The sequence below is a fragment of the Thamnophis sirtalis genome, unplaced genomic scaffold (genome assembly GCF_051295495.1).
Source record: "Thamnophis sirtalis isolate CommonGarterSnake01/CBP01778 unplaced genomic scaffold, rThaSir2_p1.2 scaffold_7, whole genome shotgun sequence".
Taxonomy (NCBI): Eukaryota; Metazoa; Chordata; class Lepidosauria; order Squamata; family Natricidae; genus Thamnophis; species Thamnophis sirtalis.
Window position 1 is genome coordinate 64079469 of NW_028261387.1, and position 27917 is coordinate 64107385.

The 27917-nt window shown below is 37.2% G+C and overlaps 1 protein-coding gene across 6 annotated transcripts in view; it reads left to right on the plus strand.

Annotated features, from left to right (window-relative positions):
• The window catches only part of CHD6 (chromodomain helicase DNA binding protein 6), a 130465-nt gene that overhangs the window by 95636 nt on the left and 6912 nt on the right, over positions 1-27917 (plus strand). For 5 of the 6 annotated variants that reach the window (XM_087720295.1, XM_087720294.1, XM_087720297.1 and 2 more), the window contains 17 exons: positions 661-771; positions 4781-4983; positions 5908-6107; positions 10008-10167; positions 11342-11431; positions 13403-13506; positions 14935-15064; positions 15944-16004; positions 17044-17098; positions 18030-18249; positions 19279-19487; positions 20513-22096; positions 22659-22807; positions 23919-24125; positions 24741-25184; positions 27126-27308; positions 27388-27507. In XM_087720295.1, the coding sequence (XP_087576421.1) occupies positions 661-771; positions 4781-4983; positions 5908-6107; positions 10008-10167; positions 11342-11431; positions 13403-13506; positions 14935-15064; positions 15944-16004; positions 17044-17098; positions 18030-18249; positions 19279-19487; positions 20513-22096; positions 22659-22807; positions 23919-24125; positions 24741-25184; positions 27126-27308; positions 27388-27507 (4230 nt within the window). The remainder of the gene's footprint in view (positions 1-660; positions 772-4780; positions 4984-5907; positions 6108-10007; positions 10168-11341; positions 11432-13402; positions 13507-14934; positions 15065-15943; positions 16005-17043; positions 17099-18029; positions 18250-19278; positions 19488-20512; positions 22097-22658; positions 22808-23918; positions 24126-24740; positions 25185-27125; positions 27309-27387; positions 27508-27917) is intronic. The other variant, XM_087720298.1, reaches the window with a different exon arrangement.

The window sequence follows — 27917 nt, forward strand, 5'->3', positions numbered from 1 at the left end:
AGTGGAATCAGTTGGAATCATGAGGGATGAATGGAGTTAGTCCTACAACATCTAGAAGGTTACATCTTATTCATTCCTTATGTAAAGATTAAATTTTTTTCTGCTTTCATATCCCACTATATTCTTAATTTGATAGTATTATATATCAATGAAAATAGAGTAATTTAGAAAACAGATTTTATTCAGAATTATCAACTACATGATTGATTCATATTCTGTTAAGACTTGGCTTGGCTGAGTTGTTATATGATTGTCAAAAAAACTAAACCAAATTATAGTTTGCCATGATCACTAAACTTAACGTGTTCAAAGAATGAATAGTTTAACAGAGATGAAAAACAATAGTTTCAAGCCATCGTCTTCTGCTTTCAGCCATATTATCCATACATAAGCTCCAAAGGTACTATAGGATCAAGGTTTCCATAAAAAATAACAAAGGCGAGCAACATTCCATTCCAGTGTGGTTTCAATTCATGTTTTGGTTGTGTGCAGGACACAGCTTGAGTTGTATAGCCACATAGTTGCTTTAATCATTTCTCCTTGCTCCTCCCCCCCTATGGATGTCTCTGGTTAGGTCTTTGTTTAAGAATTGGCTTGGCATCTAGGGTTTATGGGGATTTTCTATTATTTACAATCTATTAATTTGCATTTTACTCCCAGGCCAGCTTTGTTGCTTCAGGAAACAGAACTGACATTTCATTGGATGATCCCAACTTCTGGCAGAAATGGGCAAAAATAGCTGAATTGGATACTGATGCAAGAGATGAAAAGGTAATTATGATGTATTTATTCTGGAAACTTAAGTTGCATTCCCAAATTTACATATTCTCAGAGCTGACTGCAAAAAGTTCTCCTAATTACACATTGGTTAGGGTTAAAGGTTTTACTGAGGTTTTGGGGCACTAATAATATATGGGATGAATGCAGAGTATGTGTAGGTAACTTCTATAGGAATTCTTGATCTTTCTATCTGTATCCTAAATCTGTTTTGTAAATACTGATACTGAGTTTTTGTTGACAGGAACAGCGTGTTATGATGCACAAAGTAGGATATTAATAGCTAGACAGTTGGAAAACATTATGCAACATTATTTTTGTGTAAGGAGCCGTAGTATTTTGGAGGCGTGGTGGCGTAGTAGTTAGAATTCAGTATTGCAGGATAATTCAGCTCATTGTCAGGAGTTCGATCCTAACCGGCTAAAGGTTGACTCCCTTTCCATCCTTTCGAGGTTGGTAAAATGAGGACCCAAATATGGGGGAAAATACGTTGACTCTGTAAACTGTTTAAAGAGAGCTGTAAAGCACTATGAAGCCATATATAAGTCTAAGTGCTGTTGCTATTAGACAACCGATGCAATAATATCACAAGCACAAACATGGGAAGATTCTGAAATACTCGTAATGGTTGGTGAAGATGATGGAATTAGTAGAGATGATTGTCTCATTAAGAAAACAACAATAACTACTTTTATTTGTGACTAGAAATCCCTTATGAACTTTTTGCTGGAGAAAGGATAAACTTCTGATTTATGGGACTGACGATCAGAAAGGGTAAATTATGATGTAACCTTTGAGAGAGGGCAAAGCTAGGGAAACCAGAAACCACTTCTTTATAATCTTTATAATCCTTTATTTTTCCTAATATCTTTCATTTATTCACTATTTTTCTTTATTTTATGTCTAAAATTTGAATTGTTTTCATCTTTTTTAAAATTCTTTAATAAGAATCATAAAATCATATTCATGCTATGTCAAAGCCATTCTGTTTAAAATTATAGCCACACAGCCTACCATATTAAATGTAAACTGTCTACCTAACATTATACTCTCTCAATCTACTTGCATAAAATCATTCAGAATAAGTTAAGAGTGTTTTTACTTAAAATCAGCACAATTTTTTTTAAATGAAAGAAAACGTAACTACCTCAAGATAGATAGCAAAAGAAAAGACAGTGATTGAATTTGGTATTAACATTTTGAATGATGCTGGGTTGTATTTTAGAGCTGATCATTCAATACTATTTAAAATTGTAACTCTGTTTCTAAATTGAACCTAAAAAGCAATTTATCCTTATCATTACATGTAGCAATTTAGATACTCAACGCTATGACAGCAAATCAAGGGATATTGTGAAAATGTAAAATTTTGGAATATGTAATTAAGGTTGTTTCCCCCCTTTTTGCAACATCTACTTAAAGAAACAAACCACCATAATCCCATGCTGACAAGGACCAGGCAGAAACTTTACTGATATATTAAAAAATTAGGTTTCCCTAATATTTTATTTTGTGAAACATATTTAAAAACATGCTTTAGTTGGGTGAATATCTTTTAATGTCTTTTAAAAAAATATATTTGAGAATAGAAAGATCACTTTGAATTAGGATTTTATATATCTAAAACAAACATGCTGGTAATGTTGAAGAGAGACGGGCCAAGCCAGGGGAAGGAGTCAAGCAGGGAATTAGTCTGGAGTCCCTACATGGGCAGAAGAGGGTGAAATCTGACCCTTCTTTGAATGCTGTTGAACCTCATCTAATCTAATCCAGATGCAAACCATTAGTCAGAAAAGATTTCTGTGTGTAGGCTTGAGTAATAAAACAGCTAATTGAACTCTGGATCTTGTTCACGTGTAACAAACAGCAAATGAATGGATCACTACTAGTTTCTTCATTTGCATTCATCTTGGAAAAAATGAGTATTTTAATCTTTGGATCACAGTGGTCCAATAAATTTGCATTATATTTCTCTGACAGCAGTATGCAGATAATCCTCGAGTTATGACTACAACTGAGCACAAAATTTTATGTTGCTAAGCAAGACAGTTAAGTTAATTTTGTCCCATTTTACAACCGTTCTTAACATCTTTGTTAAGTGAATCACTGCAGTTGTTAAGTTAATAACATGGTTAAGTAAATCTGGTTTCCTCATTGACTGCTTGTCAGAAGGTCACAAAAGGTGACCCCAGGACTTTGCAGCCATCATAAATAAGAGCCAGCTGCCAAGTGATCATGTGACCATGGGAATGCTACAGTGGTTGTACATGGGAAAAACGATCATGTCCCTTTTTTCAGTGATGATATAAGTTTGAATGATCACTAAACAAATGGTTCTAAGTCAAGGCCTATCTGTAATTCATTTCAATTTAATACCTCAGCATCACTCTTTTACTCTACACAGTGCCAGAGGTAGGGCTGATTTATTCCCAAAATGTCAACTTTTATTTCTTTTGAAGCTTGTTTAGAAACAAAAAGCTGTTGCATTAAAAGGGAAAATCTACCACCTACTTCCTTTCCAGAGCTAAAATATGAGATTCCCTTTGAATGGCAGTGGGTGTCTGGTATATCAGACTATTCCAACCATCAGAACCAACCTTTTTTAAAGTAGAAGCATAGAATATAAAAAATATGGATGCAGTGTATTTTGGATAAGAGGATCTTAATTCTTATTATATACCAGTGGTGGGTTCCGGATTTGGTTCCAATTGGTATGGTTAGAACAGCCCCGATGTCACCCACATACACACGCGCGGCACACATGCATGCATTGTAGCTGGAAATGACGCTTCCGCAAGCCTCCGCTACGGTCCAGCTGCTCAGCGGAGCGTTGTGCAGGTGCTGTATGCACCGTGCACAGAAGTGCCAACAGCTTTAAAACACGGTAAGGAGGGCGGGCGGGTACTGTACCGGAACGGTATCCAGTGCTCCGGGCTGGCTCCGGTACGCCCATACCGGGGCGTACCACCTGCAACCCACCACTGTTATATACCTACAAAAATAAAACATTATAAATGCTTTCTCTTTGTGCCCAATCATTTTGTTTACCTCTTCAGTTAAACAGCTGGTTTCTCAATACTAACTTCCTCTTGCAGAAGTGACGTCAGTAAACCCTTGGGGGTCCTACCTTGTGAAGCTCCAGCTTAGCAAATGGCAGCGGGAAAGGCAAAAGGGAGCTTAGGCAGCAGCACAAGGAAGATTGCTAAGCAACAGATCACAAAGGCCCTTACACCCACCCCACCCCCCCATATGTTGCTGTTAACACATTAAGATTCACATGGCTGTGGATAGAAATAATTGAAAATCAGTGTGATTGTTTAACGGGGAGGTCAAAAACATAGTCTCTGTTTTGTATGTGCATGTCTGGCAAAGTGTAACTGTAACTGATGATGGTATTTGCAATTCATTTTCATTCCAGCTGTTAAATTTTAAATGTTTATAATAAAAGAGATATTATTGTTTGTTTCTTTTTAAAAAAAGTAATCAATCTGATGCTTTAGAATCTAATTTTCAGTTTGTTGGCATTGTTTTCAGCGTTTTCTCCTGATGATCCTTATGTGGATGCAAATTTTAGTTTGATTAGTATCTGTATAAGCAATCTTAAACTGATTGCCATCGTGCCTCTTTATAATAGCTTTAAAAAAAAGAATACACCACACATTTCAAAGTCAGGTCAGGTTTTAGTGACAATAAACAAATCATTTATTTTTTCAAACTCAGCAAAGCCATTTAATTTATATCACAAAAAGTTTAAAAACTATTTTTTATAACAAGCATATTAAAATAACATCGAGATAAAGAAAAAAGTGTGTGAAATCAAGAATTTTGAAAACTTAACAAACATTATTAAGTAAAATTTGAATGTTCAGTCATATCTTAGATCGATGTATCATTGTATTAACCACTAGCATAAAAATGTGTAGCTAAGCATGCTGATGAGCGGTTTGGGGTAAGATACCAGAATTATACATATATATTTTTGTTAACCCCTTCCCCCCTTTAGGAGAGCCTAGTGATTGACAGGCCCCGTGTCCGTAAGCAAACCAAACACTACAACTCCTTTGAGGAAGATGAGCTGATGGAGTTTTCAGAGCTGGACAGTGACTCTGATGAGCGACCCACACGTTCACGGCGTCTCAATGAAAAAACACGTCGGTACTTAAGGGCAGAATGTTTTCGTGTGGAGAAAAATCTGCTTATATTTGGGTGTGTTTCTTTGTTAAATCTCTCTTAAATGTTCAGTCCTGTATTATATATAAGGATTATTGCAGTTCTTTTAAAAAAATAGTATTTTGAACGTTGAATTCAGGGTAATATTCCAGTTCCTATAATTCTGCTACCTTTGGCACTTTCTTCCATTGCTATACATTAAAATTTGTGGAGTAATTCCTCTTTTTATTTTATGGTAAACAGAAATCCCTTTAGCTCCCTTGCTGCCTCTTTTACCATTTTTTGCTAATTTTTGTTTCCTATTGTTTATATATCTCTTCTATTTTTTCATAAATTAATGAGAAAGTACCTTATTTTTTGGAGTATAAGACACACATTTTTCCCTCAAAAAAGAGGCTGAAAATCTAGGTGTGTCTTATACACTGAATACAGCATTTTTTGCTTCCTGAAACCTTGCCCCCTTCACCAAAATGGCCATGCATAGCTTGTAGGAAGCATTCAGAGAGCTCCTGGGGGCTGGGGAGGGCATAAATGAGTGAAAAACGGCCCGCTTTTTGCTCAATTTTACCCTCCCCCCAGTCCCTAGGAGCACTCTATAAGCTTCCTAAAGGCTATTATCCATGCCCTTTTTTAATGAAAAACAGGCCCATTTTCACGAAAAATGGGCCGTTTTGTGTTTGTTTTTGGCCCCCCACCCTGCCAGAAGCACTCTGCAAGCCCCCTAAAGGCTATTCATGCCTTTTGGGGGGATGGAAACGGGCCAGTTTTTGCAAAAAAAAGGGCCATTTTTGGGAGGTTTGCAGAGTGCAAAACCTTTTTTTTTTTTTTAATTTGCCTCTTCAAAACCTTGGTGCATCTTATACTCTGGTGCATCTTATGCTCTGAAAAATACGGTAATTGTATGAACATTTTACAGAAATTCTGATAGTTTTTGTACACTGTGCATCTGTTTTTCTCAAGCTGGGGACGTTGGAAAGACATTCTGACCCATGGCCGGTTTAAATGGCATCTCAATGAAAAAGATATGGAGATGATCTGCCGAGCACTGCTGGTCTACTGTGTTAGACATTATAAGGGAGATGAGAAGATTAAGAGTTTTATTTGGGATTTGATCACTCCAACAAAGGATGGACAAAATCAAGCCCTACAGAACCATTCAGGTACCAGAAATGAATGTTGTGGTGTTCTAATCTTATTTCTTTAAGCTACTTAATAAATAATAAAAATTGATTAATCTGATTAGTGAATCATACTTTTCTGAAAGATGAGATTTCTTCAGTTGGAGAATATTTTTTAATCAGAGAATTTCAGATTTTGTTAATCCTGAAGATGTCCATCTAATATTTTTTTTCAAGATGAACTATTAAAATGCTTCTTGATAAATTCAAAATGTACATTCTGTATTTACTTCTTTAACATCTATTATCCCTTGTTTGACATTTATCTGCAACAACAGTTATATCCATATAAAATGGCTTCTTATACCACCAAAGTGAATTTGATGCCCTTTCTATACTAAACACTTGAAATAATTTTCTATAATAAGGTAAGAAATGGAAGAAAGATAAAAATAGGTGGAAGCAGGAAGGATACAAATGAATGATTATAATATCTGAACACCCCATAACATTCAGACAATGAAATAAAATGATTACACAATAAGCTTATCATCCTGAAGCATTCAGAGATACCTTTTCAATTTTTAATTTTGTTTGCAGCTTGTTAGATTTATATCTTTTTTTTCTCTAGGAGAATAAACCTGCTTTCATAATAATTTTCCAATGCTTTATTCCCATAACAGTTCTATTAGGTGGGCTGGAGTGAGAAATACTATCTCACATAGATACCCAGTGAGTATCCATGCCTGAAGATAAGATTGGGTCACCCAATTCTATTCCAGCAAACTGACTGTTATATAATGCTCTTCTGTGGGTTAATAGAGTTTTATTAGTAACATACAGTTCTGGATTCCAGGTGAAGTTTTAAGAGTGATTTTAGATCAATTATTGTAATTCCTTTCCATTTTTTGGTATGGTACCTTGACCACTATTCAGAGTGTATGTTAGTATGGAATCCCCAAATCAGTATTGTTGATTTATTGATTACTGCTATTTCTTCTCATTCCTGAACTAGTAGAAGTAGTTTAGGAAACAGCATTGCTTTCTTCAGCTGATATCAAGAAGGATGTGGAATTTTGAAATTAATATCACACACTGTGATGGACCTTGTTTGTTCCCTATGCTCATTTCTGATTGATGGTGACTTCATTACATATGCATAATTCTCCTCTGACATTCATATTTCCAGGCAATTTGGGAAATTTGGCTTCATATTCTGTTATCTGGGGGTTAATTATTTTTTGGAAGAAGAATTCCTTGTTTTTCCCCCCTCTGGCTTTATATGTTGATAATTATTTTTGTTTTGTTTACAATGTTTATTTCCTCCTATATTAATTGCAATTGCATATATTTGTAGTAGGAGCAATAGAGAATAATGTGGGGAATGTTTCAGGAGAGGACATGGCTATATAATTATATTTTTCCTTGTACATTGACATGAAATGTAGACTATTTAACCAATTAAAAACCGCTGATATATTTTAGCATGGTACTGAGGAGAGAGAGGTTTTAATTTGGGTGCTCAAATCCCTATCAGTGGCTCATAGCCAAGAAAGTCCAATTCTAATTAATTAAATTTATGACAAGAAGAAAGCACTTACATTACAGATCTTAGAAACTGATTGTATGCAATTTAGATATCTTTTATCAATGACTACAATAAGGTGGTTCTCTTTGCAACTATCTCTTGACTCAAGAGGGAGGTTGCTATGCATTTAAAAGACTTGAAAGGAAAATCCATATGTTTTTGTTCTTCTGTATATTGCCTCAGGGGATGCAAAGGAGCCTATAAAAGTGTTTGGGCCAGGATATAGTGGCAGTACAACTCTCCTAGTGCTCCTGAAACTCATTTGCTTCAAAACCATTGATTGTGCTATATGTATCTGACCTTGAAGGCCATTTGGTAGATATAGCTGATCCTGAATGACGCAATTCAAGTAGCTGTGGCACACCTCAATGTACACATGTAACATCTCTAGTTTGATCTGGTTAATGGTGGGTTTGGATTCTAATTTAAACTGCTAATGATAATCTATATAGCCTTACATGGTTCAGGGCCTAGGCATCTGTGGGACTGCCTTCTCCAGTTGGTTTTGCCTTTTCTATATGTTTAGGCAGGATTAGCATGCTTCTTCTTTGATCAATACAATGGTTTCTCTAGTCTCCTCCACAGTGCAATCATTTTTATTATTGTTGTTTGTAATTCTTTATATGCTGCTGAGTTGCTGGCAACTGTATGGCCTAAGAAGTCAATTAAAGAAACAGTACCTTTCTGGAATACCTGTGATAATTAGGAGAGGAGGCACTTTTTACAGTAGTTCTCAGTACCAGTTGGTTGGGGAGGAGAGATCAAACCATTGAAGCTACATTTAAAGTGCCACATGACTTGGTTATCCCCCCCGCCCCAATATGTTTAACATTCACATGAAGTCATTGAGGGAAGTTATCTGTCAACATGATATCTGATGATATCCAGTTATATACCTCCACCATTGGCTGTGCAGGAGATGGCAATGAAGATTTTGTTCCAGTAGCTTAAGGCTGTCACAATTTGACCAGAGACAAACAGGCTTAGCTGAACCATAATATAACTATAGTATAAATTCATACATCAGTCTGGAGAAAATTCATCTCTTGCAGGGGTGCATTTCTCTTGGCAGAACTGGTTTGTAGTATATGGTCCGCTTTGACTCACATCTCCTGCTTAGATTAACAAGTAGAGACTTTGGCCAGGAGGGCCTTTAAACAATTATATCTTGTGCATTAGTTTTGACTATTTCTAGAATGGGAGGCTTTATTGATAATCAATCATGTCCTTGTCATTTCATGTATCAACTGTTGGCACTAACTCGACATGAGTCTGCCCAATTAGAAATGGAAACTGATTGAAAGTATAGTTTGGGGAATCCTAGGTTTCCTTTTGTGACACCTCTATTATAGGAGTTGCATTGGAGTTGCCAGTTTAGTGTCCAGTACAATTCAAGTTGGTAGTTGTTGCCTTTAATGTTCTATATGGCTTGAGGCCTAGGTATTTCTGAGACTGCCTGCTCCAGGTGGAATCTGCCCATCCAGTGAGATTGGGAAGAAAAAGTAAATTGCTCCTGCCTCTGAAGGAATATGGCCATGATGGACTCTGTGGTCAAGATTTCCCATCCTCTGAAACAGCCTTTTCCCAACATAAGGTCAGATCCTTCCCGCTTTAAGTTTCCATAAAGCAATTAAGACCTGTCTCTCCAAGAAGTCATTTGGGGGCAGGATGAAAAAATGATTCTGCCTCTGAGGATCTTGACTGGCACTGTTGATTGATTTGAGAGTGGGGTGATGATTGGTTTTGATTACTTTTGGCTTTCCTTGTATTGTTTTTAATTTTCTTATTGGAGCAGCATAGAGGCTTGAGTAAATATTGTTGCTAAAATAAAAGGATTCTGTCAATGAAATCCTTGGAGAATCTGTGTCTGAATTGGGGGGGGGAGGTGTGTGTGTGTTTACATATATATAATTACTGATAAATAAAGCAGAACAGTTTAATGCAGTTTTTCTGAAGTCATGATTTTTATTTTATTTCATATTTCTTGACTTTCTGAAGAGCTAGGTGTTCATAGTTTGAAGTTAGCAAAGGGGAATTCTGCATCTATCTTTGTGATATTAAATTACCTTTTTGGAAACGTAACTGTATAATGTGTGGTCTACAAGTAACCCAGGAACTTCGTTATGGTTATATGCCACTCCAACTACCAGATGTGGGCAAGAATTGTACATTTTCCCAATCCCAGGTTCTATTTGAATAATTAGATGTCTGGGATGGACTACAAAGAGAAGAATGTGTTTGTGCTCTGCCAGTTCCATTTACATCTGAACTATTTTTTCTGTTTTGATTTGCAATTATATAGACACATCCTGATTCAGCAGTGCTGCTCATATGCTTTCCCTTGTCTGTTGCAGGATTATCAGCTCCAGTGCCAAGAGGAAGGAAGGGGAAGAAAACCAAAAGTCAAATGCTGTTACCCGAGATTAAGAATGCAGATTGGCTTACTACTTGCAACCCTGAAATTGTCCTACATGATGATAGCTACAAAAAGCATCTGAAACAACATTGCAATAAGTGAGCAAATGGAAGCATTAAGACACTGCTTTCATACTTCTTGAACACTTATCTGATTTTCCCTGTTCTAAATTCTAAGCCAGTCTTGAAACTTAGAAGTGGCTCGTGAATTGGTGCTTGTATTTAAAAATGTATTCCGTGAGATAGATCCATGGAAATTGGCTAACAAGCTCTAGAGAATAGATGATAAAATTTTAATTGCTATTGTTGTTTTCCTTTTTAACACACATTCTTTTCCAGAACATATGGGACTAGGAACACAGTCCATGCATTTATAACCAAAACAAATTGGCCCAGATTTTGGGCAGGGCTTTCCAATGTATAAATTACTCTTTTCTCTTTTTCTCTAAAAATTAAAAGGCATGTTTACATGGAACAAATATTGTAAAAACCTTGTGGATATTTCTTAGGTTTTTATGAGCCAGTTTGCAATTTGAAAAATTTAGTAACTTCTCTTGTGTGCAGAAGACATGATGGAAGTTTGTAATCTCCTATGTCCCAAATATAATTAAGATGCAGTGACATCTGCATCAAACCAAAGTCATGCCAAATTAATGACATAAATACAGTGATGTCACACAAATGTTGCCATTAAATACTTGCATCTCAACAACGGATGTAAGTACTATAAATTGCCCCTCATGGAGCAAGCATGTGGGGTGTGAGGGGGAGGACATGCATCAGTAAGTAGATATTAAGAGATGTTAATAAGCACCATGCTTTTAGCTTTCTGGATATTATTCTTAATTTCATTGCTTATAGCATCTAGTTCCTTATCATTTCCTTAACTCATGTATAATTTTAAAATATTTTTATTCACACTTATTGGGTGTTATGGTCTCATTTAGATTATCTACTGCTATTGGCTGGTTTACTTACTTGGTTATTATTTAACACTGCCCAGTAATCTTACAGCCAATTAGATTTTTATGACAATGAATTTCATCTGCAAGTGAGCTATCTCTTACTTCTTATTCACCAATACCAGCTTTTTGAAGATTATTTTCTAGAAGAATGGTGTTTGGTCCCCATGGTGCTAACTTTGAATGGCATCATAGCAGTCCCCATTGCCAACAAACAAGGCAACACATCCTGTAAACTTAAAGTGGGTCTGGAAAGCATGTTGAAACTCAGATTTACTGTCTGAGTTACCTTCTGCTTTTCCTTTTGGCAGAGTGCTGTTGAGAGTACGGATGCTCTATTACTTGAAAGCTGAAGTGCTGGGGGAGGCAGCTGATAAAGCCTTTGAAGGAACCCCTGCCAAGTATGTTACATTAGCCTTCTGGAGTTTTGCTTTATAATCTGTTGTGTTATAGTCACAATATTGGAAGTATAGACAGCATGTGCTTGGATTGCAGTTCTTGCATGTGCATAAGTTTAACACTTAGCAGGGAACTGTAGGACTCTGAATGCATATATATATATATTCATATTGAATATGCTCTCAGTTAAAAGAGAATGAATGAATGAACATACATAACACAGAGTTTAGAGCAAACTACATGCATGCAGTCTATAGTATTTCTCTGAGTTCATATATTGTATAAGTTATTGTTTAATTATGATGTGTTAGATTTAGACATTACTAAGTGCTAAATAATGATTTACAACCACTATGGTTATTCTGAACCACAGTGATGGGTTCAGATAACAAGCCAAATTCAAACAAACCACATTAAAATATAACATGACATATGAATCCAGTTTTTTAGCAGAGTAAATAATATTAAACAAAAGTAGTACTGCTTTGAAATTTGCAAAAAAATACTATAATAGTACTGTAATGAAAAGTATTAATTTTACCTATTACCAAAGTATTCCAAGATTATAACAGAAAAATTAACTGAACCAAATATAAACAAATTTGATTTACACCTATTGGTTTTCTTTTGAGTGAGAGTTGCCCCTTTCATAGTGTAACGTTAGGTATATGTGATTGGTATATGAAAAGTGCTGAAATTCTGTTGATTCAATTATTCCTCTAGTAAAATGCTACTAGGGGAAATAATGTTAGCATTAATATATACTTATTAGTTAATTATTAACCCCATCAGTTTTGATTTAAAAAATCTACCACCATCAACTGAAGCAACCTCTTTGAATTAAGTGGGTTCACAGATATTTATTTTACTTATTATTTTATTTATTAAATTTGTTTGTTGCTCATTTTGTTGCAAAGTGACTCTGGGTAGCTAACAACATCAAAATAAAGCCGTAAATATAGATCTACAAATGTGTAAAATCACAATAAAATTATAATAAAATACAAATTATAACTAAAATTAAAAGATGGGGGAAAAAGGAGTAGAATGTATGGGGGAGCGAGAGGGGAGTTGCTATTAGTTGATCAACTACCTCCAATGTGATACTCTCCCATTGGGGCTTCAAGCCAACTGGCAGAGTGGGAGTCAAACTCATTTTGAGGACAAGATGTTCCAAAGGGTTGGGGCACAGCAGAGAAGGCTCTTTTTCTGATCCCCATCAGATGGAATTCCTTGACTGATGGGATCCGCAACATTCCTTCTCTGCCGGCATGGGCGGGGCAGCCTGTCTCATAGGGGTGAGATGGTTCCTCAAGTATGATTTGTGCAGTTCTTTAAAGCATCTATGACTTTCCCCCAAATTTTGCAGTTGATATCTATGAGAATAGCAATAGCAATAGCAATAATAGCAATAGCAGTAGACTTATATACCGCTTCATAGGCCTTTCAGGCCTCTCTAAGCGGTTTACAGAGAGTCAGCATATTGCCCCCAACAATCTGGGTCCTCATTTTACCCACCTCGGAAGGATGGAGGGCTGAATCAACCCTGAGCCGGTGAGATTTGAACCGCTGACCTTCTGATCTAGCAGTAGCCTGCAGTGCTGCATTTAACCACTGCGCCACCTTGGCTCTTAGAAGAAGAGTTGCAGCTATTTTAAAGAGTTGTAGGTAGATGTGCTCTGAGCATCTTTTAGAATCTAATTTAAAATGATGCCATATAGTCCAGTTTGAGTATACTTATAAAAATACCCAGACTTTAAAGTAGACATTAGAAGCCAAATGCTAGATTAATGAATAATTATCAGAGCTGGTAATACAGCACAGCTTTTTACAGTGGTTTCATATCATTCTTTTACACAGATTTCATTAGGTCCTTTTTCTTAACATTATTTAAGGTAAACCTTTTACAAAAGTAATTTAAATATGTGCCCAGACCTGTTTATGACTGTTGAAATATGCTTTATCCTTTGCAGAGATTTAGATGTCTTGCTGCCAGACATTGACTATGTGGAGATTCCTGTGGACTGGTGGAATGCTGATGCAGATAAATCCCTCCTCATTGGAGTTTTTAAACATGGTATTTCCTTTCATGTGGGATGGACCTTTCATAGACATTTCTCTTATATAAAATGCTTTGGAGGAAATATTTCATTACTGGTGCAAATGCAGCATTCCCTCCTTCCACCTCTCTTTTCAGGCTTCCATGAAAGCCTAAAAAAAGACACGCCAGTTTTATGAGTTGTGCTGCTCATGCACATTAGTATATATTAGATGCCTAAACAAGGATCACATTCTTTTCTGAGGGAAATCTTATGAACACTTACCAATGAATTGGCTTCATTAAATTTGTTGGACCTCTGAGAAATATGAACAGTAGGCTGCAGCAGCTCCTGTACAATTTGACCAAAGTAAAGTAAAGTAATAATATGTGATTATACATATTATATATTCAGATTGTGAAAAAGAAGGTGTGTGAGTGATGCATTACCTGGATTGTGATTTAGTTCAGTACAGGTAGTCCTTACTTATGTCTATTAGTTCAGCAACCAGCAATTATGATAGTGCTGAACTAAAGGACTTATGATTGGCTGTTCTGGCTGTTGAAGCTCCTTTCTGTTCACATGAACAAAATTTGGGTCAAATTCTCATTCCCATTTCTCATCCCAAAAAAGTGCCTTTTTTGGCTCTTTGCCTACCCGCTGCTGCCAGTTGTCCTATCACCTAGCTGGAGCCTTCTTTTACATACCAGGCTTCTTTTGTTAAGACCCCAGGTGGAGTAGGAATGTAAGCCTACTGCAAATGGATTTCCTGGGTATGGCATGAACGGAGACCCTGGATGAGATGCAGGAGGAGGCCCAGATGCACTAGGGTGAAAGAAGTTCCCAGCTGGTGCAATAGTGGTATATGGTGTAACATGTATGGTGGCGGGCAGGTCTGGGTATTGGGAACAGGTATGGTTAGGAAAAAGGGCATAGGTGGAGTGGGGAATTCAAGAGGAAGCAGTCTGCTATCTCACTGAGGCTCAGGACTGGGAGGAACCAATGCTGAAATGGATTGGATTGGGATGGATCCTTTTCTAATGAACAGTGAGATTCAGTGTATAATGACAACCAAAACAACTGGGATAGCCATTACTAAGTGAAGTAGTCACTTGACATTCACTTGAATTTGTGCTTTATGACCACATCACTTAGGGATGAAAATTCCAGTCCCAATTACTATTGTTAATTAAGAACTACCCCTACATGTCTCTGCATCTCAAAAATGTTTTTAAATATAATATTTCATAAATTTTCTTGTCTTACATGGTTGACCTATTTGAAATCCTGTTTGGTTTCTATAGGTTTTTGAGATTCACATATACAAACAGAAATGGCACTGAATCCTATAAAGAAATTAGTCATTCTGCTCTTACTTTTTTTGTTTATGTGGTTGTTAAGGGAGTAGTAGTATGGCTTTAAGTTGTTCTTTGGATAATACTTAACTGTTTTAATTATTTTATTAGGTTATGAACGGTACAATGCAATGCGAGCTGACCCAGCTCTGTGTTTTCTTGAGAAAGTGGGCATGCCAGATGAGAAACTGCTGTGTGCGGAGCAGAATGTCACTGATGGAGTACAGGATGCTCCAGAACGGTAAGTCAAACTGGGCAGGGAGAACCGTCACAGGAGTAGAGTTGCCTGAGAGTTTGTACTTCTAATACAGTTAGCGCATAAGGGTATGTACAAAACAGAAAACATTTTGTCTTGAATCTGAAACAACTACACTGTGTTTCAAAAGTTCTGCCAAACCTTTTTGGGTGGTCTGTAGTTCGACCACACAAGACCTTGGAACATGTTAGTTGTTCTGGGTTTCAGTTGAAACTAAATCTAAAGGAATTTTATGGCACAAGTCAGGCAATATTAGTGTGCTTCCACCCCCGCCCCCACCCCCAAATGGCCTGTGCCCTGAGTGCTTACCTATCAATTTTCCCTGTGCTTTACTTTTCCTATCTCCCTGTAGTTTCCACCATCACCAGTGATCTTTTCATAGATAATTATTACTGATTCAAATTTTGTAATATATATTGCATCTATGTTCTAGTTATACTTATAATACATTTAAAATATTTTAAGTATATTATTTCCTTTTTTCAATCCTCCGACAAACGAGCATCCCTTGAAATACTGTTAGGACTCATAGTAAAATCTCCTTTACATTATTTGTCCTCTTTTCCATCTATTTACTTAGAGCTTTGCATACACATATAGAGTCATAATCTTTAAAAATTAAATAGCAATAATTGTTAGTGTTTTTGTCACATTAAGACTGCAAAAACATGGGGATGGAATAGTGTATGCACGGCATACAAGTTACATAAATTTCTCTATAAAGCAGATTCATATGTATGGCAGGAATAAAGGAGCCAACACAGTTATTACCTCAGTGATATTTGCATTTGGAGAGCTTTATTAGAATGGCTTTGACTTGCAAAGTTTCTATAGATTAATTTCATGTTGGATTCTTTTTCTCAGAGGAAATACAGACAAAGAAGAGAGCAGTGCAGATAGACTTGCTGGAGTAGAGAAACAGGAGGTAAGTCCAAGGCAGAAAGTGGATTGCTCATTCTACCTGTTTTCTGTTTTAAAGTTGTTTTGCAATTTGAAAAAACAAGTATCACCTTTAGCCATTTTATTCTGACTCATCTTGACCTTAACATTTCATTTCATTTCATTTCATTTGATTTTATTTGTAGGCCGCCCTTTTCCCTGAGGGGACTCAGGGCGGCTCACAGAAAACCAGGGAGGGGGGAATACAACACTAAGACGACAACACATAATAAAATAATAAGCAACATGCATACAACATTCGGGCGGGGTAATGGTCCTTATCCCCAGGCCTGACGGGCGAGCCAGTTCTTCAAGGCTGTGCGGAAGGCCTGGACGGTGGAGAGGGTGCGAATCTCTACGGGGAGCTCGTTCCAAAGGGTCGGGGCCGCTGCTGAGAAGGCCCTCCTCCTTGTGGTTGCCAGCCGACACTGGCTGGCCGATGGAATGCGGAGGAGGCCTAACCTATGGGATCTTATAGGTCGTAGGGAGGTAATTGGCAGAAGGCGGTCTCTCAAGTATCCAGATCCACTGCCATGTAGGGCTTTATGGGTGATCAGTAGCACCTTGAAGCGCATCCGGAGATCGACATGGTTTTCAAGCAGATTCGTAATAGTATCTTTACCCCATATACAGTAATGAAAGTGATATAGATTGTATTTCTTCCTGCATATTTTAAGAGATGTAGCCAGTTTTCTCAGCTCTGCATTCTCTAAAGCAGTGGTTCCCAAACTTGGCAACTTTAAGACTTGTGGACTTCAACTCCCAGAATTCTCCAGCCAGCAGAGCAGAGCTGGCTGGAGAATTCTGGGAGTTGAAGTCCACAAGTCTTAAAGTTGCCAAGTTTGGGAACCACTGCTCTAAAGGAATTGAGATTTCACTTCCCAGCTTCCTACTCAGCATTTCTAATCTATAGAAATGAAACAACATATCAGTCCCTAATTAATTACTTGTTTTGTGTGCTCAAATTTGTCCTATTTGCCAGGATTTAAATTGCATTTTATTGACAGCAGTTTGTCTTTCCATAGGAAATTTCTGATACTTGTGGTCCAGTTCCTGAGAAGAAGGATGATAATGTGGCAGGTGAGGCTGTGCATCTGAATGTTCTTTAAAATAATTTTTTGGCTCAAATAGCAGTTTGTTAGCTTTTCTAGTGTAACTATTGCCTATAAAATGCCTACCATAAAAATATAATTCAAATATCATTATGGAAAAACTCAATAATATTGGAGACCTATTTCTCTAAATATTAGCTGCTTCTTCAAATGCTTTCATTTCTCTTTCCTTTGAATACTTAAAATGGCTTAGAACAAATGGTGCTTTACAATCTTTGAAAGTGGTGTACAGCTGAGCGCAGCTGGAAATGTTAATAAATTGTTTGCAAAGTAGTTTGCAATTTAAGATCTAGCTTGCTTTATTCCATTTATGCGTACCTATCTTTGTGCAATTTTTTAAAATCATTCACCTTCAATTTTTGTTACTATTATTATGAAAGAGACTGAGAAGAGCAAAACAAACAAAATAATGCAATCATAGAGTTGGATGAAGACATTTGTTTTAGGCCATGAAGTCTAGCCCTCAAGAGAAATCATCCACAAGAGATGGCTGCCTGTCTCTAGTTGACCATCTCTACCAAAGGACAATTGACTCCATTGTGGAACTCTTATTGTTAAGGAGTGTTTAAACATTGAAGGACTCAAAAAGAAATGTGAGTGCCTGTCACAACCACAGAACTAAGGATTAGTGCAAACAGTGATTATTGCCTTCAAGACATACTCAGCTATAAATAAATGAAGCATATTTTAGCTTGTGAAAACTTAGTCATTTAATTATAATTCTGTGTGTCAAGGGAATTCAGGAAATTGGATTAATAGGGTTAAGTACGGTAAATCAGAGTTCATATGAATATGCTGCATCAGGCTATATATTCCAATATATCTAAGTGAATAGAGGATGTCAGTGAAAGGATTCTTTAGGTTGTGTTAAATACTAATAACCTTGTTGATGTTTGAAGCCCAGGATGGCTCCGACCCAGACAAATCCAGCTGGCCTGTGTCATCTGCTCTCACAGCCAGACTTCGGCGTCTAGTCACTATCTATCAGCGTTGCAACCGCAAAGAACTGCTGCCTAGACCTGATGTTATTGGAACTTGTAAGCATGGCTATTGGCTCCAAGAGGAAATGATTAGGAGAGCCAATGAAATGGACCCTATGAACAATGAAATACAGAAGAGGTAACAGAGTAAACTGTAAAAATCAGTCTTAAGTTTATTCGGATATTGCTAATTCTGAACAACTGCTTCCTATTCTCTGGCTTTTCATTTTGATTGTAATCATGCGGATACTACTGTACAATTAGACATCTGAATTCATATTTTGACTTTAGATTTTGGTATAATGTAAATCTGCAATATAGACTGCGCATGTTTTAATACTTATATTCTAAATATGCTTATTGTGATCATGTGGTATCTCTTTCTGGCAAGTTATTGGCATTCTCCCAGCTTTGAACTTGCAAACATAGGATAGTCACTTGAACAGTTGCATGGCATTCTTCCCCATTTTCTTAGCTTCAAACTTAATGAAAATTCAAGGATTACAGTCATGCTTAAAATTTGTGAACCCATTTGAATTTTCAATGTTTCTGCATAATTATGACTTTAAAACATGATCTGTTCTCCACACTAATCTTAGAACTAGATAGCGAAAAAAAAGGTGCCCCGTTTTGGACCTGAAGGCCTCCTGCACAAACCTGGAAGCCAAGATGAATTTGAAAAGAAATTATAGGAATGTCAGACCCAAACAAGATTATTAATTTATTTTACACTAGTTGCCATAGTGACTGCTGGTTATTAAACAAACAAACAAACGAACCTTAAGCTTTGTCCTTCTTCAGTAATGTATTCCCTCCTTTGCCCATGGAAAAGCAAGGTATTTCTTCACACATATGGTTTTATAGAAGATAAAAGATGCCTTTCTGATTAATATTTAAGGAAGAAACCTGGTATTTATGTTTCAATAAACTGGGATTATATTGAGAAACTGCCCTATGGATTATGTGACAGGGCCATGTTCTTCATAATTGTCCATACTAAGCTGTTTTCAGCACATAGACTTCTTTCATAATCAAAATTAATTCCAAACTGCAACCATGGAAGAATTTCTGGGAGTGGAATGATATATAAATATAATAAATAATAATAAGTATTGGGATGAAAATGCAATTTTGATATATTTATTTGTATTCCTCGTGCATTCTTCAGATGGACCAGAAGAGAGCAAGCAGATTTCTATCGCACAGTCTCCTCATTTGGAGTCATTTATGAGCCAGAAAAGAAAGTCTTTGATTGGACTCAATTCCGATCCATTTCACGCTTGGAGAAGAAAACTGACGAAAGTTTAGAAAAATATTTCTATAACTTTGTTGCTATGTGTAAAAATGTTTGTCGGTTGCCCCACTGGAAAGATGATGGTGAGTAAGAAATATTCAGGGGTTGCTGTTGAGTGTTTCCTGCTTAAGATTTCTTCCATGTCATTCTTTATACTATTACAATTATCATAGCTTCTGAGTATCTTTAGTCTTCAAAGTGTCTCTCTCTTTTGCTGTAAATACGTTTTCCATCCATTGAGAGCCAAGGTGGCGCAGTGGTTAGAATGCAGTACTTCAGGTTACTTCAGCTGACTGCTAGCTGCGGTTTGTCAGTTCAAATCTCACCGGCTCAAGGTTGACTCATCCTTCCATCCTTCCAAGGTGGATAGAAATGAGGACCCAGATTGTTGGGGCAATATGCTGACCGCTTAGAGAGGGCTGTAAAGCACTGTAAAGTGGTATATAAGCCTCTGCTATTGCTATTTCAAGGATTCCAATGTAGTTTCATCTTCAGATTGAAAGCTCTAAAAATCCAAGGAGACCATTTATTACTAAGAGAGGCCTTGAAATGACCATGGAGGCTAGGATTGAAGAGACTAGGACTCAGCCCACTCTCAGTCAAGGAAACTCCCTTCTGGAACAGCCACTTTCTCTCAGTATGATCTGCTTCACAGGGTTTTGTTATGGAGATAAAATAAGGGGAGATCTCCAGGTATAGTGCTCTTAGAAAAGTGATATATCTATCAATTATTTGAAAGATTTTGTTTATATATAGGGGCTTGAGTGATTTCACATGGCAAAACTATTCCAAAACAACTCATAACAGATGCTAGTCCTCTCTTTGTCTAAGCTGATGTGAACCGTAATGGCCCCAATATATGTAGCAGGGCATCCCAGGCTATAAGCCATCTTCCTTTTTCTGAACTTTTTTCCCCCTCACTGTCATCTTACGCTACAGCTTTGAACACTAGAGTCAGTATCAACTATCCTGACACAGAAAATTTATTTCACTTTGATTTAATTTAAAACTATTCTGCTACAGCATCTCTCTCTCCCTCCCTCCCTCTTACTTTCTCTCTCTCATTGGTTCTGGTTTTATCTATTGTACCTTATATTTATTTGCATAGGCCCAACAGATCCCAATATTTATGTGGAACCCATCACAGAGGAACGTGCTGCAAGGACGCTGTATCGAATTGAACTCTTGCGGAAGATCCGTGAGCAAGTGTTGAGGTGTCCACAGTTACATGAAAGACTCAAACTTTGCCGCCCAAGCCTATACCTCCCTGTTTGGTGGGAATGCGGTAAACATGATCGGGACCTGCTAATTGGTACGGCAAAGCACGGACTGAATCGCACAGACTATTACATAATGAATGATCCACAGTTGTCGTTTCTGGATGCTTACAGAAATTACGCTCAGAATAAAAGGACAGGGCTCCTTGGAGAAGAACACTTATGCTGTCACCACCAAGCAAATTCTAAACTATATTACTCGCCTTTGTATAATCAAGCAGAAAGAAAGCAGGCATCAGCAGAGGCAGAAACAGAAAACTGTGCTAAGCTAATGATCTCAGGGAATGATCTTTTGCAGGCTGAAAATGCCTCTCAGGATGGGAGCTGTGAAAATTTCATGTCTAAGGTCCGAAGTATGATTTCCGCTAACTATGATGAGAGTTCTTTGCCTGACTCTTTGTCATGCATGATGTATGATGAGAAGGCCTGCAATAGTGAGCACAGTTCTTTTGCTCGTGACAGCCCTAGCTGCACAGACATCAGCAGCAATGCTACCAAAGTGGCAGAGGGCAAAACAGATGGGGATGAAGACCTCTCTAGTTGTGATGCTGAGACCATACGAGAGTCCACCTACTTGGATCATTTGCAATTTGGCAGTGATCAGTTGGAAGGTCAAAATCTAGGACAGGAGCTTTCAGAGAAGGAGGCAAAGCCTTCCGAGAATTTTGCTCAGGAAACCTGTAATGCCCTTCAGCATATGGAAAGTCAGTATATGAGCCCAAAAGCAGTTCCCTTTGAAAGAGATGGTGTGGAGAGTGTTCTGAGCATAGGGGTCTATGGTCCAAGTCTTCATAATTTTGACATCAAAGTACAACCTGAGAAGAGATTGATGGGCTTATTGCATGAAAATAGTTTGGAGGAGAAATTAATGCAGAGTCAAAGCCATAGTGAAGAGGAAGAGGAGGAGGAAGAAGAGGAAGAGGAAGATCATCTGGAAACAGTAACCGACATTGGGAAAGATAGAGGAGAAGCCAAATGTAGAACACAGGAGGAACAGAAACACAATTCATGTATTCTCACCACCCTGGATGCATTAATGGAGGAAAGGAATAAGATCCTGGTTGAATCAGTCTCAAGTGAGCTGGCAGCATCCAAATGTGATAGTGAGCCAGGGATGGGTGAGGATGATCAAGCTGAGTGTGAAAGCCTTGAGGAGCACACCCCAGGCTTGCAGGAGATTCAGACCTGTCACCACCACTACCATCACTCTGCAAGAAGCCAGGCTTCAGCAATTCAAGTGGAACTCCTTAAGCAACACCCGGTTTGCATGGAAGGAGACCTCTGGGGAGATGATTCTGAGGAGAAGAGAGATAGTCCTGTTACTCAATCTCTTTATGAGAACGAAATAAAGAGAGAAGAAGAAGAGTGTGAACACCAAGACCTAGACAAGAGGGATGGAATAAGTCAAAATCAAGGTAGATTATTATGAAGGAATATTTCAATTCTTTACATTTTTTCAATTTGGGCATATGTTGGACTAGAAATGTTCACATCAGTAAGGATGATGCTACAGCTTGACACTTTGCGGCATCACGGCTTCCCATTTATTGTTAATTAAAATAAACTAAAACAGAAAAATAGAGATTAGTAAACGGACTTTTCTACTCCATTAAAAAAAAAAGAAAACCGTGTAGCTATGATTGCTAATTAATTGTAACTCTCTAGGATACTACTTAAAGCAATCATGAAAAAGTTACATCAGTGCACCCCATGTAAGGTTTTTCCTTTTTTAACATTGTAGCCATATCAATTTTAATCATCACTCAAACAAAATACAAAGATGTAATTGTGAAAAATATGAAAAAAATGACTTTGCTTTTATTTATTCAACAAAAAAACCCTAAGTGCTATTTTAGGAGTGCAGAAAGCTCCGAAATAGTGAATACTGCAACTGACATCTAAGTATCTTTTATTTCAGTCATTTGTTGAGAGTCATCAATGTAGTAATTTCAAGACTGCTTTTTTTTAAAAAACTAGATGGTTTTGAGAAGTTTTCTGAAGATGAAAGTAAGAGCTCTGCATTTGCTGTTCCTGGAGAGAGTGATGACCTTCATGATGTTCGGGCGCCTACCATAGCTCAGCTTTTACAGGAGAAGACACTCTACTCTTTCTCAGAGTGGCCCAAGGTAACTTTGTAGTTTCAGTATGCATAAATAAAGGATTTAGATCAATGCTCAGTGAGAACTGAGAGCAACTTCCCATATCTTCTCAAGATTTTTTCCGCACATCAACAACATCTGGAATCATATGGCATACTCTAAGGGGGTGAAATCGAGGGAAAAAATGGTGTCCCCCTCATTAGAAAAGAGGAATTATTTTAATGAGTCTTCCGCTATCTGTGAATTGTCTTGTTGACTAGATTCACAGATCATTCTAAGCTGCAGAAGCCATTATAGAGTTTTCTTTATTTCTATATTTCATACAGGCAGGTGCCAATTTTCTATGTAGCTCTGATTAATTTCTGTAAATTTAACATTCTTCTGTCATGCTACTTATGTTATACTGTATTTTGATAGACATGAACATTACTTTCTATAGGTATTTGTGTGTTTTAATATACAAAGTAGAAATGTTTTGTACGTGTGATTCTAATGGCATAATCATCCTTTGGAGGGGTCCAACAGTCAAGATCACAGCTCCTTTCCTTTGTGAATGTATGTAGTACTAGTTTCCTGCTTTACATATTTATAAAGGTTGGGACATTTCTCCTTTGAAAAAAATATATTTTAATGCAGATATTATTTTTAAAAAGACAGAAATGTTGATCTCATTTCATCGTTGGCCATTCAATCAGTAACATTCTGTGGCAACCTTCCTTCATAGTATCTACCATATTTTTTCTTTTATTTGCCTCCCCATCTTGATTCCCTCCTCCTAAAATGCAGTTCCAGAGAGTATCACATTGGAGTAACCGTGGTTGTTGACATACTTTATAGATATAAACTAATAATCTCATGCTTCCTTTTTAGTGTGCAATCTCTCAGATATTTAATGCATAGGTTCCTGATATGGTATGTACTGTATTCATAAGAGTAACTATGTGTCTGCATTCCCAGGCCTGGAGCGTGATGATATTCTTGATAAACAGAATAGTAAATACACAGACCAATCAATCTCTCAACATCCTATTTGAAAAGGAGTCTTAGGTTGAGTTTGTTCACTAATTTTAGTTTTCCTGAGCATTATGAGGGTATGCCAACGTATACAACTAAACAAAGAATATCTATTCTTTGGCAGGATCGAGTGATCATTAACCGTATTGACAACATCTGTCATGCAATCTTAAAGGGAAAGTGGCCTTCTTCCAGTCAATCTTTTGACATACCATATATGATGCCCACTCCTGCCTTAGTCAGCAGTACTTGCAATAGGAGTGGCTATACTGAACCAGAAGTCTCTGAATCCAGTTTCAGCAATGGAATGTTAGCGACACAACTCCCAAAGGTAAGCTTGGCTATCCATTCTATTAAAAGTTATTTGTATCATATTTCAGACTCCTGTTCCTATAGAGAAAACTATTGCATATTTCCTATTTCATTGTACTTACTATGTGCTAATATCTTTGGTGTATCAAGGTTATGTGGCAGGCGATGAAGACCATTAATGTGGTCTCCCAGAGAGATATCATTCACATTATTTATTGATTATTATCAGTGGTCCAAATATCCAGTTAGTGATATAACTCCTTAGTGAGAGGTTGCATCTCTTTAAGGCTTATAGAAAAAAATTGTAAGGGAGTTCCTTGAATAAGTTGGGAAAATATAAGATGAAGACTTTGTTAATTTTAATTTAACTTTTAACTAATCCAACTAGCTTTTAATTTAAATTACATTTGAATGTGACACTACAACTCTAGGAGAGATTGTTTCTTTCTTCAAGACAATGTTTTTAATATTTTCAGCAAAGGAGGGAATAATGGAGAGCAGAAGTCAACTTTTCTAATTGTTACGGGCATGGAGGTATCCCTTTTGTAAAGAGGTGCCATAGATTCTGCAGCTGTACATTTTGTATACCACTAATCATAAAAAGTGACCTTTCTGGCTCTGGCTTTAACCACAGGAAACTTTTTTGGCTCCCACCTTTGTCAAAGATGAATCCAAGCACCGGCAATCATATGAATTTGAAATGGAGAGAGATGCCAAGCACCGGAGTCTTGATCAGCTTGCAGCATCCCACTCCCACCCTTCAGCTGTGTTAAATGGCTGGCGGGATGCAGTAGATCTCTCAAGAGTGCCAGATGGAACTTCAGCAAGCAGCACTCCATTTTCCATGAGCACAAATATACCTAAGCTAGGGACCGTGAATGCTCTGCAGGGCTCCCTTGGCATGGACTTGTCTGGAATCCTTCAAGCAGGGCTTATTCATCCTGTCACAGGGCAGATTGTCAATGGAAGCTTGCGAAGAGATGATGCTGCTATCAGAAGACGACGGGGTAGGAGAAAAAATGTGGAAGGGATTGACCTGATACTTTTGAAGGAGAGAAGCCTCCAGACAGGGCTGCCCGTGAGTACAAATCCCTATACTCATTTGTTATTTTCAGTTTTCTTTGGACAATGGACCAAATTTCCCCTGGGCAATTGTTGCACCCTTTGGAGATTTTCTGACTTCGATTGTTGAAAGCTGCTTTGGAGGCCTACACTCGGCAGAAAGGGAAGTTTTTAAAAATCCATCACAGTACAACTAAATCCTTCTGGCTTCCTGAATCAAGGATCCCAAGCCCCTGTCCCATAATCCCTACTATTACACTCTTTCCCAATCCTGAATGTGGAGACAGTACTTTTGGCCACTGTCACCTCTCTCTCTTTACAGAGAAAATTACTCTATAATATTTGGGAGGAATAAAATTGGAAAAATTTGTTCCGCTTCTAGTTTTCTTTCTTTTGTGGCTAGTAGAGTGGCTGAAATGTAAGCTAAATTTGCCATCAGAATGAGACTAGTGGTTTCAGAAGATACGGTTGTGTAGATCAAGGTTAAGCACCTAAATGAAAATTTAGGACAATGGAGAAACATAAAATCTCATGAATCTTGCTTTAATTCACAGCTAAACTCCAGACGTGAATCCCTATATCTAGACACATTCTCAGTCCAAAATAAGATTATTAAAATACAGGGAAACACCTCACATTAATCCATGATACAATATTTTTAACCAAGCCTAATTTGCATCTAGCTCCATTTTTTTCTAGATAGAGATTTCCTTCCAATTCTCCAATCCTTCTGCAGGTTGGATGATACTTCTTGCTTAACTGAGGGATCTCTTCCTGGAATGAAGGCAAAAGAACTAAACCTAATGGACTGGGACTCCTTTCTTTTAGGAACTCACCTGAGGAGGTGGCAGTTGCCTGCTTTTGATTAGTTACTTCAAGTTTGAATTCCCCAGGCTTTTCTGTAGGAGGACAGCTGTGTTAGATGTATGTTGTCAAAAAATCTGAAAAAGTCTGATGGCATTTTCTCGAACATATTTTATTAAAAACCATATGCTGTTAGCTGCTGCTAATCAGAAATGAGTTTTTGATTTTTTTTAACAGGCTTTCCTGGCAAAAGGTTATAGAGCTTTAGCTTTGATGGATTTAGTCTTAGACCTGAACTGTGTGGATTATTTTCTCTTTCAATATACTTTCTGATCATCACAATACCCATATAACTAAAACAGGAGGATATGTCATATAGTAATTAGTAATTAACACAAAGAAAACAATCATATATTGTATTGTTGTAGTGCAATATATTACATATTTTAAAGACTGGAAAGTTTTATTATAAGCAAAACAACTCAGACAAATTAATCAAATAGCTCAAAAGTACTATTCCTTGTTGCTTTGATGATAAAGTCTAACCCAATTATTGACAAGCAACACATAGCAATAGTAAAGTGCTGTAAATCTTTTGGTCACCCCTTACATGTGAAAGGTCCTTCATTCTCTATATCTTGATATATTCCAGTATAGCCAAGAATAACATGCTTCCAGATACGAGGAAATGTGTGTATCTTATCTTCTTTCCCTCTTCCCCAAAATAGTTTTTCTTTTTCAGCTGCTACTGCTAACTTAATGCATCATATCCCTATTCTGTAGATTTCTTCCTTTAGGTATTAAATCCAATAAAAGCATTAAAGCAATTTGATATTTTTGAAATGTGTCTTATCACATTAATAGAATAAATCTAAGAACAATTGGGGATCCTAATACTTGCTGGGGCTTCAGTGGGATCAAATAATAGCACTTATGTTGAAGGCAGACAAGGGCTAATTTCTGAAAGTTTCTGTGTCAGTCATTAATCCAGATTAAATAGACAAATATGGTTTTTGAAAGATTAAATCCCTTTTTCCTTACAAGCAATTGTAATTTACGTAGTAAAGATCTACATATAAACATATGTAAAATATTAGAATTTATATCTGAGGACTGCCTTTTTTTCTTTATTTCTCCTCCTCGTGTTATTCAGGAAGATGAAGGTCAGACCGTCACAAGTAATTCTAATTCAGATGGGCCAGTTATAACTACCTCAAGTCAACAGACAGCTCCAGCTACCAATGTCCAGACAGATAAGATTGTTCCAAACAAGAGTCTTCTGGATTGGCTGAGACAGCAGTCTGATTACACTCTCGAAATCCCTGGCTTTGGCACAGTAAGTGCAAGTTTTGTATTCCAGTGCGGGACAGTATTATTTGGGGTTCCCTCATATTTGCTCTTTCTTTTCCTTTCAGAATTTTATAGAAAAGCCTAAACAAAGAAGGCAGCGTTGTAAAGATCCTAGCAAGCTAGACATAAATTCTCTCACAGGAGAGGAACGGGTGCCTGTGGTGCATAAGGGCACAGGACGGAAGGTAAGTGAAAGTGTTCTTACAAGTAATGTTGTCTTTGACTTGAGCCAGTAAAGCTTTTTCTGCCTTTTTATATATTATGAATAATATATTTATTCATATTATTCCAATCATGTCATTTAATAGCTGACCAGCTGCTGTAATGTTGTAATGCTGTAATACTGAAATGATGAGGCAATGATAATGAGTCAGCAGAGTTATTTAAGTTATCACTTTAAGAGGCTGTATATATAAGAGAGGCCCTGTCAGGGGCCTCTCCATGCTATAGTTGATGACTGATTGCCTGACATTGCCTCATATGGTATGTATGTATTCCTTGTAGATAAACCACTATTTGAAAGACAAACCTCTGTTTACTGTATTTTGCTTCTGGGTTGTCTCAAAATAGTCACACTGTGCGTGTTAGATAAGCT